At 47.6% G+C, this 18,111-nt stretch overlaps 1 protein-coding gene across 1 annotated transcript in view; it reads left to right on the top strand.

The window, feature by feature from the left end:
• Positions 1 to 201: 201 nt before the first annotated feature.
• The window catches only part of MOSMO (modulator of smoothened), a 35,502-nt gene continuing 17,592 nt past the window's right edge, over positions 202 to 18,111 (top strand). The window contains exon 1 of the mRNA XM_064153809.1: positions 202 to 573. Coding sequence (XP_064009879.1) covers positions 468 to 573 — 106 coding nt within the window. The 5' untranslated portion in view covers positions 202 to 467. The remainder of the gene's footprint in view (positions 574 to 18,111) is intronic.

Here is an 18,111-nt window from a genome sequence, read left to right as displayed (position 1 = left end):
CCTCCGCATGGCCCCTCCCACGCAGCCACCGCCCCGCCCCTGGCGCCGGCTCGCGCTTGGCGCAGACACTCCGCCCCCGCGCGCGCCTGTCCGCCCGCCCCTTCCAGCCCCGCCCCGCCTTCGCCCCGCCCCCCGCGGCGCGCCCCGCCCCCCGCTGCGCTCCCCGGAGGAAGCCCGGGGCGGCCTTGGGGGTTCCTCCGCCCCGTTGCGGCGGCGGCCGCGCCCCCGCGGGAAGCCCCGCCCCGCCCGGGGGAGCCCGCCGGCGAGAGTGGGTTTCCCTTCCGGAGTATCCGTTGCCCCCCCGCCCGCCGGGTTCGCTTCCGGCTCCGTCCGGGGGGCCCGTTCCTGGTGCCGCTGCCGAGGGGAGAGCGGGGCCCATGGAGCCGCGGCTGTGAGGCGCCCCCGGCCCGGGCCCGCTCTGGGAGCCGGGCGGAGGCCGGGGCCGGGAGCCGCCGGAGCCGGAGGAGATGGACAAACTGACCATCATCTCAGGATGCCTTTTTCTGGCTGCCGACATCTTCGCCATCGCCAGCCTGGCGAACCCGGACTGGATCAACACCGGCGAGTCCGCTGGTGAGGGGACACCGGCGGCGGGGACCTGCCGACGGGGTGGCAGGTGGCTCGGGGACTGGGGGTCCGGGAGCGGGCGGAGTACGGGACTCCAGGCTGGGGGCCGGGGATGCACCCTCTGAGACGCGGCTCAGGCGGGGGCCGCGGGACCAGGCGGTGGGGCCGGCAGGAGGACAGCTCGGGAGGCTGGCTGCCCTCCGGGCGGCAAGGGCGCCTGGGCCTGGACCCCAGAGGAGCTGCGGGGAGCTCCCGCGATCGGCCCGTCCGTGCCGCGCCGAGGGACGCATGGGTTGTAGCTGACGGGACCCTTTTCCCCGGGTAGCGCTGAAGGTGCTCCACGGTGCGTCCCGGCTGCTGTCCCCGGGCGCGGCGGGGAACTGTCTCTGCGGAGCGCTGTGTCCCGAGGGGTCCTGCAGAAGCCTCTTCGAAGGCGGTGAAGCCAGCGGGCGAGCGCAGCATCCCCGCCTGTGTCTCGGGGGTTCAGTCACCTTGGACAGGGAATTCAGACCAGTCTGCATAGTTTGTGTCAGGTTTTGAATCTTCCCTACTCTGCTGACGATTCCATTGCTGCAGGGAAGATTTTGCTTTCCCTCTCCGTTTTTTTTGCTTCCAGAACATTTCCTGCATGCTGATTTTTGTCAGCTTTTACGCCTAGATCCCGTGTGGATTTCATTTTAGAAGCTATCATTGTTTTCTCTTAAAATCAGAAGGATTTGTGCATCTGCCTCACGGATGATGTAATTGGATGAGCAATTGATTTCAGCCTGTTGAGAAGGACCCACATGTTTTGAGAGCGGAGAAGGGAGACAGAACAGGAGGAGGGCTGCTCTTTGAAATCATGGCCCAGAGAAAACCAGGTCTCCTTGTCAGGAGGGGAAGCCATCCCTACTACAAACAGACAGAAATATGACCTTTTTCTAAACTTATTGTTTCCAAGCAAACCAGAGGTACAGAGCAGAGGAAAACAGGTCTTGGGGCAAAGGCTTCTGTCATTAATTCTTGCAGAGGGTTTAAATTTCTTTGTCTGTCTTGCATATTCCATGGCTAATACTTTGGTCACTCGAGAGAACTTGTTCAAGTGATGTCCTGTTTCTTTTATCTTGTTGAAGCAGAGGCTTTGAGATGTTGACTCTTAAGGATTGATGGCTGGCCATCCACTGACCAGACTATACTCATGGTTTGTTTGAATTGCTTCTAGTTACCTTGTCTAGAACCTATGTTGGACAGGAAGGAGTCCCCCTTCCCAAAGCACAGCACTCAGAAACTCCTAGATGACTTCACCGTTCTTCCTACAGCTAATTGTGGTGATCTTCCTGCCTGTGGCTATGTAAAAGGGTTGGTTCTTTCCTCTCACAGTTCCACCCAGCAGCAGTGCTGCAGTAATGAGCCCTTCTCCAGGGGCTTACAGTCAAATAGAGTGATCTTAATTTTAAACACAGCAGTGTGTCTTTCTTAAGTCCTGCCTCACATTAACAGGTCCTGTGCAATATAGAAGATGCTGGATTCTCTCTGCCTGTACAGATCATTTTAAACACATGAGTATGTCTGTCTTAAGTCCTGCCTCACGTTAACAGCTTCTGTGCAATATATGCAGTGCTGGATTCTCTCTGCCTGTGCAGAAATAACCAAAACTCTGCTGAAGAAAGTGCTGGTGGAAAGAAACAATTTGAGGACTGAGGCACAGTCCACTGCCTCCTTCATTAAAGAAAAATGTTTAATGTCTCTTAATACAAAAAATGCTTCCCGAAAGACTGTAGCCAGGAATTACTACTTCTTTGTTAATTGATTTGTGAGTACTTAGGAATCATCTGGCATTTCTCTCCTGTACCCCTCTTAGAGATGCAGATAACAATTTTACTTTTGATTAGGCTAGCAAACATGAAATCTGTATGAATCTTTCTAAAGCACTTCACTAGTCAAGGATGTTTTGACAGACCTGAGCCTTTTTTTGGCTATATTTTGAAGACAAATGGTTGGCTTGATAAAATTGTAAAGGAGATTTAGCTGTTATCCTTCCTCACTCCTTTTATTGATATGGGATTTGATGCACTCTGCTAAGGCTTAGACATTTACATTGCTTTTAACTGTATTTCTAATCCTTGGGCCTTCTAAAAGGAGCCTTTTGCCCAAGCTGTAAAGAGAGGAAGTGTGAGGATGCACATTGAATCAAGGACTTCCTGTAGCAAACACTCTAGGACTGCATTATGAGAGAGATGCTTTTACGAGTGCCATTCATTACGCAGAGACTGCTGTGCAGAAGTATGGCATAGCAGGACAGAGCCCTGATGGTAAAACCTGCCCCAGCTGCTAGGGAGATTCAGGCACTCTCAGCAGCCTGCCATACTTGGACCACATTCAAGCCATCCAACATCCATATGTGCCACTGAGAAGGAAGCTTTTTTGAAGCACCCTGCTGTTAGCAGGGTGAAATGTCTTTCAGCAGTAGGTTCTTTGCTTTATCTTTGTGTTCTTAGGGTTCAACTCCTGTGGGAATTCTTCTAGACTCTGCTCCTGCAGGCCAGCCCACTACCAGGGAGAAAGGGGAGTGATGCTGTCTCTGTGCTTGGCTGCTGACCTTGGGGCTCTGAAAGGCAGCGTGGAACAACCTGGTCTTCTCAGTACTGGAGCTGTTTGAGAATTGCACAGTACAGGGGTCTTGGCAAACCTGAGAAGGCAGCACTGCATTGGCTCATCCAGTGCTGTTTACAACCTTTAAAGTGGAGAAGCTGGGCTTACATTTCAGAGAAAAGTAATAAATCTGTTCTCTTTTGAATGGCAAACAATATCTACATCCTTACTTCAGAGATAATGAGGATTTTCTGCTGCAAAAACTGCATGGCAAAATAAATCAGTGGCTCTAAATGCTTCTCTGGAAAATCTAGATTGTTTCCATGTTCTTGTTTTTTCAAAGGCACTTGTGTTCTGGGAAAACTGATAAAGGGGAAGGGCTGATTAGTCTCCTCAATCTTACTCTTAAAAGTGAGTTTTACAGTCACCTGAAAAATGTTGGCTATAAAAAGTCCTCCTCAGCATTGTAATTATAAGCAAAGGATTGCAACGAAGGTCACTGATGATTTCAAATGCTTATCTGTCTTTAGGCCAGAAGAACAACTGCACCTTTGTGGACATGGGTGTGAGTCTCTGTTGAGCACTTCGTGTAGTTATGTAGGAACTGTTCATTGAGTTGGTTTCAGGCATTTCATACATCTCTATAAAGGAAAGATGAAAATGACATGGATTTTTCTTTCAGAGAGAGGTTTTGTTATTCATGGTGTGCAAGCACAGAACACTGATAACTCCAGTCTGAAAGCCAGTGGCTTTTCAGTATTCTTGCACTGACATCCTTGTCTTATCAAACTGATTCCTGAGGTGAGAAACAAGGAAAGAGTTGGCTTTAATTTAAGCAACTCCTAAGCTCCCATTGATTTCAGTGGTAATGAATTTCTCTCCTGTGTCTACACTTTTGCAGTTACCTGTAAAAGTTGATAGCTTTGTCCCCGTATGTTCTTTTTGGTGTGTGGGAGAGTCTTTAATGATCTTGATATTTTGTCTCCTCTAGGGGAGGAGAGGGGATAGAAGTTGCTCTAGCTTCAGCTTTCAACCTTTTGCAGGGAGAAGGATATGAATAGTATGCACAGCTGAAGTTAGACATGTTAAAAGCTGCACGTGTGGAGGGGGCTGACAATTTAAAATGCTTTTAAGTTAGGTCAAATAATTGAAGAGGATAATTGAATCAAATGAAATCCCCCTTCAGCAAGCTAAGCCATCAGTTTGTTTGTGTTACTTAGTCATCCCTCCCTATGTAGCATGATTGTTCATTTGATTCCAACTTCCAGAACAAGGTGTAGCTGTTTTGCAGCAGTCATTAAGTAACGTGGATGTCAGAATTTAAGGCTGCTCAACTCTGATGGGTAACTTCTAACACTAATATGTATCACATCCTCTTCTGTCGATAGGTCAATGTGCTGGTTTGGGTGTCACCTGCCCCCCCACACTTAAGAAAATCACCCAGACTAGACTCAGCAGAGCTGGAAGTTGAATGAAGCTTTGTATTCACAGCTCAGCACAAGATACGGGCAGAGAGTTACAATACCTACAGCTAGAGACAGCAATACACAAGTTAAAAGTGATACAAAAACACAGCAGCCCTCCCAGAAACCTGAGTGCCCGGGAGGGGCTCCCAGCCACCATTCCACCTTCCCCCACCTGTCTGCCTTACCCCAGACTTTGCCTTACATTCAAGGTGAGTTTGGAGGATCAGCCAGGGGAATTAGGAAGCAGACATTAGTTAGGCAGCAAGTTAGAGAGAGAAGTGCATGCAGCCCAGAGCTCAAGAGCAACTCCCTTATCCATGTTTATGTTCTTGTTTTTTTCCATCTCAGCAAGCCTAAGAGTGCAGTAGCCATCACCATTGTTTCCTTTTCACAGCCTGTAATCTAATTCTTCTCACCAAAATATCCCAGCTAGGCTCAGACTAGCACAATCAGTCACAGTGGGACATACAGCATAATGTTCTGGCCAGGCCACTCAGCATATGCACAGCAAGTGCTGACTTGGGTGATATTAGTGTTCAGCAGAGCTTCCAATTTCATCTTGCATCTGTGACATAAGCATCAAGGTCACTTAAGTTCTGAGCTGTACTTTTTCTTTGAACTGCCTTGCATACCACACTGTGCAGTAGCAGTAGGACAGTAAATTGTCAATCTACAACGTGCCACTTACTTTAAACTGCCTGCTTTGTTTACAGATGCTGCCTGCCTTCACATGTGTCGTCCAAAGTTCTTGGGTTTGCATACTCAGTTGTTGGGGTTTTATTGTGAGTTATGGTTCTAGAGTCAGTAGTCCCTGTGGTCTTACAGAAGAGCAAGCTATACCCAGCAGGCTTTTCCTTCTGAGGTAGTTAGAGTCCCTGCCCTTGTGACATAACTTGTCTAGTGCTAAATGGCCAAATACTGTTTGGGTTTATTCCTCTGCATGTCATAGAATCATAGAATCAAGCAGGTTGGAAGAGACCTCCAAGCTCATCCAGTCCAACCTAGCACCCAGCCCTAGCCAAGCAACTACATCATGTCATAGCTCTTCAGGGAGAATTTTGCTCCACAGTTCCAACAGAAGCTGTAGCTTTGCTGGGGTCCACTTAGTGAAGTATCACAGGTGATAGGAGCAAGATGAGCTTCAGACCAGATTGCCTCTGAAGTATCTTTTCAGCTTGGAGCACTGAATAATGAACACAAGACCACGTGAAGGTGCTGAAATGAAGCAGTATTTCTAAACAGAATAGAGCAGGTAGAATGAACAAAGAATCATAGAATCAACCAGGTTGGAAGAGACCTCCAAGATCATCCAGTCCAACCTAGCACCCAGCCTTATCCAGTTAACCAGACCATGGCACTAAGTGCCCCAGCCAGGCTTTTCTTGAACACCTCCAGGGATGGTGCCTACACCACCTCCCTGGGCAGCCCATTCCAATGCCAATCACTCTCTGCCAACAACTTCCTCCTAACCTCCAGCCTAGACCTGCCCTGGCACAACTTCAGACTCTGTCCCCTTCTTCTGTTGCTGGTTGTCTGGGAGAAGAGCCCAACCCCACCTGGCTACAGCCTCCCTTCAGGTAGCTGTAGACAGCAATGAGCTCTGCCCTGAGCCTCCTCTGCTGCAGGCTGCACACCCCCAGCTCCCTCAGCCTCTCCTCACAGGGTTTGTGTTCCAGGCCCCTCCCCAGCCTTGCTGCCCTTCTCTGGACACCTTCCAGCACCTCAACATCTCTCTTGAACTGAGGAGCCCAGAACTGGACACAGTACAAAGCATCAACAACTCAAAAGGAGGTGTAAACCTGAATTCCAAGTGAGCACTGCTGTTCTAAGTGCAACTGCCTGCTCAAACAGTAGTGCTATGTAATAGTCACTATGACACATTACTGCTTCCTCTGCCCTTCAGGGCCTGTGCTGAGACACTCTTATAATGTACAGTGCTCCTCTGGGGAAAGCAATCATTGTGCTGTCCACTGAAGTAGACAGCGTTTTGGATTGTTTCCTTGATGTATGGGTAGTTGGCTTTTCAAAACCTGTTTGTGAAGAGGTTCCAGGGACCATTTGTTAAGCAGTATCCTCAAAACACAGCGTGCTTCTCCCAGTTCTGCTCAGCAGAGAGTGCTGGGGCATGGTAGGAAGCAATTCTACCAAAGTCCTTTTTCCTGGGCTTTTTTTGTTGTTTTTTTGGGGGGGGGTTGTGCTGTGTGGTGGTGTGACTCTGACAGGAGAAGTTATTTGTCCTTCCCTGAACCTGTTTGGACTGCTTGCTGAAAATACCCAAACAATAAATGGGGTAATGATACAGAGAGTGAAGAAGCATGTGTGCTGTGTGCTGGGCTGCAGCAGGAGCAGTGTGGGCAGCAGGGACAGGGAGGGCATTCTGCACCTTGGCTCTGCTCTCCTCACACCCCACCTGCAGTCCTGGGTGCAGTTCTGGAGCCCCCAGCACAAGCAGGACATGGAAGTGTTGGAGCCAGTCCAGAGGAGGGCCATGATGATGCTGAGAGGGCTGCAGCAGCTCTGCTCTGAGGACAGGCTACAAGAGCTGGGGCTCTGCAGCCTGGAGAAGAGAAGGCTTCAAGGAGAGTTTATAGTTGCCTTCCAGTATCTGAAGGGGGCCTACAGGAGGTCTAGGGAGGGACTATTGACAAGGTCTTGTAATGATAGGACGAGGAGGAATGGGTTTAAACTGGCAGAGGGGAGATTGAAACTGGATATTAGGAAAGGGTTCATTGCAGTGAGGGTGGTGAGACACTGGCATAGGTTGCCCAGGGAGGTTGTGGAGCACAGAATCACCCAATGTGATCTTTGATCAAAGATCACATTGGGTGATTCTGTGCTCCACAACCCCCCTGGAAGTGTGCAGTACCAGGTTAGGTGAGGCCTTGATCTGTTGCAGTGGGAGGTGTCCCTGCCTATGGCTGAGCTTCGAGGTCCCTTCCCTTCTGCGATCATGCTTTAGAAAGAAGTGACAGCTGACAAGCAATGTGCAAAACCATCTGAACATCAGAGTGTTAGAAATAGGTTCTGGAGTGTAATTCTTAGGAAAACACTCCCCTTTTAGTAGATCTCCCTCAGGTGTGTGAGCAGGGAGAGAATGGTGGTGTTCTGTGGTACACTGCTGGGCTGGACAGTGAGGGAATTGGGAGCTGCTGTAAGTCAGAGGCATTGTGTTTGTGTTAAAAATAACAGAACCCCAAATAAGAACTAGTAAGGACTGGCAAAGGGGGTGAGCCTCGTGCAATCTGAATACTCTGAGAAGAGCAATTTGTTAATAGGTGTGCACAGGGAGTGTCAGTGCCATCTTTCAGGCAGCATTTCCCTTCCTCTTTGGCTGTGGGTGTCTTTCCAGTGCATGTAAAGATCTGCCAAAGCAGCCTGTTTGAATTGTGCTTGTGACCAGCCCTTAAGGCACACGAAAAATTAATAGTAAGGCATTGTTGTAATGAATTAATTTCATGCTTGCTCAACCACTCAGCATTTAAACATATGGAACTATTTTATGTGTAGGAAGATTCTCATGAAAGAGAGCTGTGTCAGCCTGGTTACTTGAGCTTGCTGGAGCAGAGTTTTTGTCCATAAGAGAAACTGATGTTCTACAGCTGCTTTGACACAAAGAACAAGTTAATTCTCTGAGGTGAATGCTTTGTTTTCTCTTTAGTGTGTGAAGGTACCAAACTATTAGTTTACCTCCCACCAGATATTGATGTATTCTGTAATTAGCATTCCAGAACTAGGTAAGAAATACCTGATTGTAGAGTATATACCTGGGAACCAGTCACCTCTTACTCCTCTTTCAAATTTAGCACATGACTTTGGATGCTAGGATCTTATTGTGGTGGTACCTCAGTTTCTTCCCCTCTAAAAGGAGCAAGTAACCTCATGGTAACCTCTGTTAGCATGAGCAGCAAAGCTTGAACTTGATTTTCTTTTTCAACTTTGGGTTGCAGTCACAGTTTTACTTTAATAAAGAGAAGGTGGAGATCTGAGAATCAGGCATTTCATCTCTCCTGCTAGTAGGTGGTTTTGCTAAGGTATTTGAGTCTCAGATATTTGGGATCATTTACTTCACAGCAGTGTGTACAGTAACTGTAGAACTAAGTTCCATTCAGTGTGTGCAGATACAGATTTGTTTCCTGTCTATCCTATGCTTCACTGAAGAAGTGTATGATTGTAAATCTGCTTTATAGCTGGGTACAAACTGTGGGAAAGGTCCTTTGTTGAGGCTTCAGCTTTGTGGTTTCAGGAGCTATCTGTGTTTCACTAACAGTGATGATTTTTTAGGTGATGTTAGGTATGTGTATAACATTTGTTGCCTCACAGGCTCACAGGACATCAGGGGTTGGAAGGGACCCAAAGAGATCATTGAGTCCAAGCCCCCTGCCAGAGCAGGACCACACAATCTAGCTCAGGGCACACAGGAACACATCCAGACAGCCCTTGAAAGGCTCCAGAGAAGGAGACTCCACAACTTCTCTGGCAGCCTGTGCCAGTGCTCTGGGACCCTTACAGTAAAGAAGTTCCCCCTTGTGTTGAGCTGGAACCTCCTGTGCTGCAGCTTCCATCCATTGCTCCTTGTCCTATCCCAGGGAGCAGTGAGCAGAGCCTATCCTCTGCTCCTGACCCCCAGCCCTCAGATAGTTACAAGCATTGATTCAATCCCCTCTCAGTCTTCTCTTCTGCAGACTAAGCAGCCCCAGGTCCCTCAGCCTCTCCTCATCAGGCAGTGCTGCAGTCCCCTCATCATCCTCATAGCCCTGTGCTATGGACCTCCTCCAGCAGATCCCTGTCCCTCATAACTGGGGATATGACACCGAGATTAGCACAAGAATGACTTGAATATATGAACCTTAACCATAGGGATTGGATAGTTTGTGTCACAAAACAAGGATTTAAAAGTGAAATGAAAACCAAAGGCATGCTGTTAATCAGTGAGGCTTACTAAAACCCTGTGTATCGCTTAGTTTCCAGCCAGCACTTAGATGTGAGTGGCATTATGTAAACTCCATTTGTACTCCTGCCAAAGCAAAGAAGATCAGTAGGTCAGACTTTTGAGCTTGACCTACATTTTTTTCACCTCACAACAGCTAACTTTTTTTCCACTTAGTTTCTTGCTAGTCTTGAAACAAAGTAGAGGGAACCAACTTCTCTTGTCTGCTATAGCACAGCTGCAGCATAGAGGGTTTTCGTCTCACGCAGGACTTCTTCACCTCCTCCTTCAATCCTTTTATAGCAGTGGTTGATACTTGTGGGTTTCTAAAGAAGGTAACTAGAGTGACTTACAGATGAGGAGGAATATTGATCTTGGAAGAGGTTAAATGCTGATATGTCTTAAAATCAAACACAAAGTAATGTTTGGTAGAGCAAACAGAATGTGGAGGGTGGTTTTGTTTCTTGCCCCAAATAATTTGGGGTAGTGGTCTGATTGAAGCTTCCCAGAGACTCAAAAATGTAGCTAACAGGGACAAAACACCCAAAGAATAGTCTTGCTTCCATTTGGAAGTTAAAAGAAAACTTGAATAAATAATGGGTATTGAAGGTAGGGGAGTTACAAAGAGGCTCAGGGAAGGCAAACATGAGAAAAAAATGCATGTACAAGCAGGTTGGTGGCAGTGGATGGAGGCAGTCAGAAAGGGGATGTCCAGCATGTGGTAGAATGGCCACGTTGTAAAACAGGAGCAGCAGGAACAAGGGTGCTGCTGGCAGGCAGGGAGGGCAAAAAGGAACAAGAAAGAGGAAGTTCCTCTCTTTTTCTAGGGGCTAGATGGGAAGCAGGAGTGGGCTAACCACTACACCTGGGATCAGGTTCAGACCACCCCCGGGAGGGTTAACCCTTTGCATTTGGGGAAATGATAAATTGTAGTTTATACACTTTGAAGTTGAAAAATACTCTTATTATCACCTAATGAAGCTGTTGTTGCAGTTCACAGTCCCTGCAGATCTAGTGCTGGACAGAGTCTTCTTTTACTGGAGGGAGAAAGTTCTGTGGTAAATTTGCAGCAGTCCTCTTGCCTTGCTCAATCTCACTTTTCTTCCCCAAGCCTCTGACTGATGGAGATACACACAGATCTGAAAAACTGGAGACATGGCCAAGAAGAGGATCTGTGCAGGGTAGGTGTCTATTTTAAGGAGAGGGGGAGCAAGCTTAGAGCATTTGCCTGGCAAAGCACTCACACTGGCCTAAGTCCATAGGAAGCTCTATGGGATGAACAATCACAGGTTGTATTCTTTCTCAGGGTGCTTTCTTCCTCTTGTACCCTGCTTGATTGCCTCTTTGACGTGTTATCTTGCATCTTGTTGAATGCTGTAAATAGAGCTGATAAGAGTTTGCTCTCCCTTGGCCACCTTAGAAAGCCTGTTCTGCCTGTGGTGGTTTGTCTGTGGGATGAGAGATTCATGTCTGAAGCACTCGCTGATGAGAGTTAGAGGTTCCAAACTGCAGAGTAGGTAGAGTCTAGTTCCTCTCTTGGAGGAAAACATGCTCAGTCTCTTATGTCTGGGTCCTTGGGAGGAACTAAAATGCTCTCTTGTGAAGGCATCAAAAGCCTCCCAGGGCTTTTCTGCTGTCTCAGAAGCCAGCATTTCCTATCCATACAATGGAGTGCGATAAGCAACAGTTGGCTGCTGCTCAAGAGCCTGCCGGTAGCTGCAGTTCTGTGCCATAAATTACAAAGCACTCTGAGCTTGTTAAGGATGACAGTCTCTCAAGGTATCATGACTAATGGCCCACTTAGATGTTTAAATATTTGTCCAGTTGAAGACAGTTCACTTTAGGCCTTGAACTTGACACTGAGCAATTCTTTGTGCAGTTGGTCGGACGCTGCACGAGTACAGCTGAGCTGCCTCTGAGCTGGGTAGGTGGTACATTTATTATCACATCTTGATAACCCCAGAATATAATAGTCAGATGGCAGCACTGACAGGCAGAAAAGCCAAGTACTTCTGTAGTGCTCATTGTTGAACCACTTTGCCACTTGAGCGCTGTGGTTCTTGCTCCCAGGTTTCCTGTTCCCTCCCTCTCCAAGCATTGCCCAGGCCATTCTAGCCTTGTTTCCGCTTCGTGGCTGTGACTGCTTCCAGCTCTTGGCAGCAATGTAATTCAGTTGTATTTAAGGAAGTAGTATGGGGTCAGGACAAAAGAGAAAGGGACAGCTGATTGCTCAGCGTGCCTCACAACGGCTTTGCTGCCAGTGCTTTAGCAAAGCTGCTTTGAGTCTAGACTCCTTGTGCACTCCTCAAGTTGATGGCATATGTGCTGATGTTACTGGCATGTCTCAGCAAAACTGCTTGCTTCCTGCAGTAAAACCTTGGTATACATCTGGAGTGAGGTGGATCCTGACTTCTGTGATAGGCAAGGCAAATGGATCAGTAACGGGGAATGGTTTTATCTGTAACTTCATCTGTAGGAGCTTAATGCGTCAAACATGCACAACTTCTGTTTGGAGTGCTTTTATACCAAGGTCTGTGGGTCTGATTTAGCTGGGGCCCAGATACCTAACAGAACAACACAATGATGGGATGCCTTCCCCTCTCCCCCATTTTGGAAAGAAAGGAATTAGATGTAGAGAGGAAAAAGGGATAAAACACCCAAAGAAAAGTCCTGCTTCGGTTCGGAAGTTAAAAGAAACCTTTAACAATAAACCAAAGGTATTTAAGGTCAGGGGAGTTACAGAAAGGTAGAGGGAAGGAGAACAAGATACAGAACGTATATACAAGCAGACTGATGGCAGGGGATGGAGGCAGACTCAGGAGATGGTTGTCCCACCATGTGGTAGGGTGGCCACGTGGCAAAACAGGAGCAGAAGGCAGCAGGGTGCTGCTGGCAGGCAGGCAGGGAGGAGATCAAAGAGAAAGAGCACCAGGCAGTTCCTCTGCTTTTACTGGGGCTCTAGGCAGGAAGTGGGAGTGGGTTAACCACTGCCCCTGGGTCAGGTTCAGACCACCCCCAGGAGGTTAACCCTTACACAAAGCAAAGTGAAGAAAACGGTTGCAGGGTTGTCATGGACCTCAGCTTCCCTGAAGGTTGACTTTTTGTACAGAAGGTGACTTGTTGGCCTAGAAATTCTGCTTTAACGTTCAGCCTCCTCTGCACAAAGTAAAGCTGTTAAAAAGTGCAGCATTGAGAGGTATCTTTTCCTAAGCATTGACAGTGACCAACAGTATTCCCACCATCAGTGGAAGCATCAGCTCCAGAACTGCCACAGCAGAAGATTCTGCTCTCCTTTCTTCTGAAGGAGAAGCTAAACCTCACATTCTGTGCCTCATTCAATGTGTTGTAGGTGGTCCCCCATGCTGTGGGGAGAAAAGAATTCACAAGGGTGAAGAAAGAACTTTATTTTTCCCCCCTTAGGTTGAATTCCAATCTGAAGCTAATCACACACCTAAATCCATGTGTTCCCGATGGAGTTCTCCACTGTGCAAACTCGTGTGGAAAAAGCAGAGTTCACATTTTTTAAACCAGCACTTCATTTATAAACTGTGCAACGAGATTGTACAGGAAGCCTGAAAAGATTGAATGGCCAAGAATTTCTAATGTGGGCTCATAAATTTCTTGCAGTGGAATATCATTGGGTCACTCAGCAATTACAAGAAGCACCCTGAAGCTTCAGGCATGAGAAATGGTGGAAGAGAGTAGAAGCTCAAAGTAGTAGCTGCTGGTTTACCAACAGACGTCTGTTGATTTATGCCCAACCTAATCTGAAGTAAATGCTCCCTGAGTGTTCAGTGAGATGGAGTTGGTGGTAAAGATGGAGCATTTCTTGGCTCTTTATGTCCAATTTAAAATCAGAGAGAATTCAGTGTCAGAATAACAATTGCATAAAGAGATGTTAACAGATCTCCTGTCTGGAGCACTGTGTAACATCCCATTGCTTTCTGACAGGCACTGCTCATTCAGAAAGGCCTGAGCTCTGCTCCTAAGATAAAGCCATGTTTTATGTGAGTGAAGTGCAGATGTAACTGCTCAGGAATGGTCTGGCTTCTCTTATTCTAACAGGGGGAAAAAATTAGTCTCCAGACTCTCTTTTCAGTCTATTTCTGTAGATGCTGATTTGTGATAAGGAAGAAAGTGTTATCACCACACAGACAGCACCTGGTAATTGCCTAAATAATTCAGGCTTGAATTATGCAGGCTTCTAAAACAAGGACTTGCCTTAGCAAAAGGGATAAGAAAATACAACTTCAGGATAAATCCTGACTATGCATCTTGCCTTCCCCTTCTTTTTTTCATTTTAATGTTTTTGCTGTGATGGAAACAGCAACTAAATGCCTAAACTTGAGATGGTGCAGAAGGAGGTTGGGCAACAGAAGAAGGGGACAGAGTCTCAAGCTGTGCCAGGGGAGGTCTAGGCTGGATGTTAGGAGGGAGTTGTTGGCAGAGAGAGTGATTGGCATTGGAATGGGCTGCCCAGGGAGGTGGTGGAGTCACCATCCCTGAGGGTGTTGAAGCCAAGCCTGGCTGGGGCACTTAGTGCCATGGTCTGGTTGGTTGGGCAGGGCTGGGTGCTAGGGTGGGCTGGATGAGCTTGGAGCTCTCTTCCAACCTGCTTGGTTCTGTGATTCTATGATTCTCTCTATATGTTTTTCCCCCAATTTGCCTGAAAAGTTAAAGCTTCTTTTTATACTTGGAGCTGGTCTGTGTGTGTCTTAAAATGTTAAAGCAGGCAGGGAACTGAGCTTGCTGTCCTTGAGGACAGATTGCATGCAGTTAGGCTGTGTGTCAGTCTGCCTTTCAGCACACCAAGTGTTACTCCTCAAGAGAATACAGTTGTTGTTGGCCAGGTAGCTAATCCCTGTTTCAAGTGCAGTTGAACCTGTATTGCCAGTTGTTGCATGTATGCCATGCACAGATCTGGCAACAGTTAAGAAATGCCTTTAGGAGGAAAAACTCAGGTTAGGCTTTATTCTGCTGTAATGATTGCTCTGGTTGCAGTGAAATGCATCTTGGGGCACTCAGGTGCCGTTCCCCAGCTGACAAAGGCACCTTATGGAATAAAGCAAGTTGAGCAGACAGAGAGAGTATCCTTTACATCCTCACTTAGTAGGGTGAGGGAAGCTTGTGTGTACAAGGCATGGCTTGCAAGGCCAGAAGTGTGCTTCTCTTTCTCCTTATTTCAGTTGCTCTCACCAAAGTTATTGCTTTGACCTGCACCTTTCCCTCCTCGTGTCCTCGTTGCTCTGAACAGACTCCTGACAGCAGTTATGTGATTGAAAGAAATTGCCACCAAACTGTTCATCCTGTTTGCTTTGCTTTTTTGGAGTGCTTTGGGGTTTACTTAGTGAGGCCTGTTGTGCTTTCTGCCAATCTGGGAATAAAATTTGCTGTTAGCAGTGGTCCAGGAGGCCCAGCTGCAAGAAAGCATTCGAGCCCCTGAAGTCCATTTAGGCTGAGTGCTTGCAGAGCAGACAGCTAAGGTTTGCAGACATACTTCTAACCTTATAAAAAGGCATTTGAACACTTCTCTTTGCACCTCACACCACTGGGTTATTCCTGAGGCCATGGAGGAGCCAGGTCATTGAGTATCCTGCCAGCATGCTGGACACAAGCAGCCATTAGTGCAAAACACCACAGAGTATTCAGGTGAAGATGCTTCTTACTCCCCCTGAAGGTTTAAATGCACAACAGAGCCAGAGCCTGAATTTGGTCCCTGCTCTTGAATGCCTTTGCCACTAGGCCAGAGAATTTAGTTTAGACTGTAACCAAGAAGGCTGCCAGTTATTTCTTCTCCATCAATAAGGAGAGGGAGCAATAGAATGCTTCACTTGGTATGATTTGGAGGCTTTGGGTTATCTGTCCTGATCTGCTTGAACATCAATTTGCAAGGTCTTGTAATGACAGGAGGAGGGATAATGGGTTTGAACTGGCAGAGGGGAGATTCAAAGTAGATGTTAGGAAAGGGTTCTTTGCAGGGAGGGTGTTGAGACACTGACACAGGTTGCCCAGGGAGGTTGTGGAGCACAGAATCACCCAATGTGATTAAAGACCACATTGGGTGATTCTGTGCTCCACAACCTCCCTGGAGGTGTTCAGGGCCAGGCTGGATGAGGCCTTGAGTGACCTGTTTTAGTGGGAGGTGTCCCTGCCTATGGCAAGGGGTTGGAACTGGCAGAGCTTTGAGGTCCGTTCCAACCTAAACCATTCTATGACTCTCTGAGTTCAGTTATTGTCACCTTTTAAGACACCTGTATGGAAGGCAATCCACTAAACTGGGAAGAATTTCTGTGTCCTTGCTGGTTGTTTGCACCACACAGCAAACTCTGGTGCTGTCATTACTGACCCAGCCTGGCCACCATTCACCACTGACTCCTGTAGATGATGGCCAGCCTCAAAGAGCCTGCACATCAACTCAGTTCAAGAGAGATGTTCAGGTACTGGAACATGTCCTGAGAAGGGTGACAAAGCTGGTGAGGGGCCTGGAGCACAGCCCTGTGAGGAGAGGCTGAGGGAGCTGGGGGTGTGCAGCCTGCAGCAGAGGAGGCTCAGGGCAGAGCTCATTGCTGTCTGCAGCTACCTGCAGGGAGGCTGTAGCCAGGTGGGGTTGGGCTCTTCTCCCAGGCAACCAGCACTAGAAGAAGGGGACAGAGTCTGAAGTTGTGCCAGGGCAGGTCTAGGCTGGAGGTTAGGAGGAAGTTGTTGTCAGAGAGAGTGATTGGCATTGGAATGGGCTGCCCAGGGAGGTGATGGAGTGGCTGTGCCTGGAGGTGTTGAAGCCAAGCCTGGCTGGGGCACTTAGTGCCATGGTCTGGTTGCTTGGGCAGGGCTGGGTGCTAGGTTGGGCTGGGTGAGCTTGGAGCTCTCTTCCAGCCTGCTTGATTTTATGATTCTGTGTTTCTATGGCTGTAAAGCCATTAGCAGACAATGTCTGAGAAGGCTGGGGCAGGGTCGTGTGGTCTGGTGGCTGGAGAGGGATCATTTTACAGCTCTATCAAGCCAAATCTAACTCTGTTACAAAGAACACAAGCTCATCAGATGTTAAATGGCAGAACAGCTGTAGGTGCCATAGCTTCTGGCTTTCCATGGAACATATGGCCTCAAACTGGTGTTGCTGCTTAGAACATCACTTTTCGATATTGACACTGACCTTGGTCTTTCTTTTCTTTTAGGCAGAGGATTTTGTCAGCTTTGAGTAGCTGGATACTGTGATACTGTGATACTGTGATTTTGGTTGGGGGAAAAAATGAATTAATTATGCTTTTTTGTCCCTTTGTCTTTTTAAGCTAAGTAAGCCACTGAGCTTTCTTTGTTGTTTCTTCGGGCTTGTGTTTGGGTTTTGGGGTTGTTTTTGCTTTCAAGTTCCTTTTTCCTTCTCAAGCCTTCCCCACTTAAGAAACTAAGACCCTGACAACACTATCCTATTGTGATGCTTATAGTGTCATAAAGTCAACAATCACAAGGATGCAACCTATTAGAGATGCTGTTTACCAACATTAATTAAATGTTGTCTTCTGAAGCACCAAAGAATCCTTTCAGCGTGGGCAGTTTTCTTGGCTCTGATACCCGAGAGCACACAGAGCCTTTGTTACATCCTCAGGAGAGCTGCTCCTGCTTTGTTGCCTGAGGATAGCTCTTGCAGCTTGTGGTGGTCCAGCACTTTAAGAAACCAAAAAGCCCAGGAAACCAAAAGGCCAACATTAAACCTCCCCCCAGAATGCACAAGCAGCATGGCAGAGACATTCCTATGTTGGAATTCAGAAATAAATTTGCTTTTTATTGGCCCAAATGTCTGCAATTTAAACATCCTTTACAACTCGTGTATCATGATGACTGTAATAAACGTTTCTAATGTGTGTGTGAGTCATAAGAATCTTTCCCAATAGGTGGCCCCTGGGTTTTTTTCATCTTTTTTTTTCTCCTCTCCTTTGGGGGTGGGAGCAGGGAGAGAGAAGGCTGTAGAGGGAGGATTTGGTTTGAATTAAGCATGATACAAACACTGAATTGAAAACTTTTGAGGCAACTCAGGCACCAGATGGTCTTCAGCAGCATGGCAAGCTTTTCTGCTGATGCACCACAACTCTGTTAACACCAGCTTTAGGCTTTTAATGAGAATTCTTCTGTTTCAAAGCCATTAAGCTCTGGAGTTCTGAAGAGTGCCCAGAATCATAGGATCAGCCAGGTTGGAAGAGACCTCCAAGCTCATGCACTCCAACCTATCACCCAGCCCTGTCCAGTCAGCCAGACCATGGCACTAAGTGCCCCATGCAGGTTTTTTTTTTAACACCTCCAGGGATGGCAACTCTGCAACGTCCCTGGGCAACCTGTGCCAGTGTCTCACCAGCCCTCACTGCAAAGAACCTTTTCCTAACATCCAGTTTCCATCTCCCCTCTGCCAGTTCAAACCCATTCCTCCTCATCTTGTCATTACACGACCTCGTCAGTAGTCCCTCCCCAGCCTTCCTGTAGGCCCTCTTCAGATACTGGAAGGCCACTCCAAGGTCTCCTGGAAGCCTTCTCTTCTCCAGGCTGCAGAGCCCCAACTCTTGTAGCCTGTTCTCATAGGAGGGCTGCTGCAGC

This window comes from Pogoniulus pusillus, chromosome 13 (assembly GCF_015220805.1).
Source record: "Pogoniulus pusillus isolate bPogPus1 chromosome 13, bPogPus1.pri, whole genome shotgun sequence".
NCBI lineage: Eukaryota > Metazoa > Chordata > Aves > Piciformes > Lybiidae > Pogoniulus > Pogoniulus pusillus.
The sequence above is the reverse complement of the archived record's forward strand: the minus strand, read 5'-3'. Positions and strand labels throughout refer to the sequence as shown.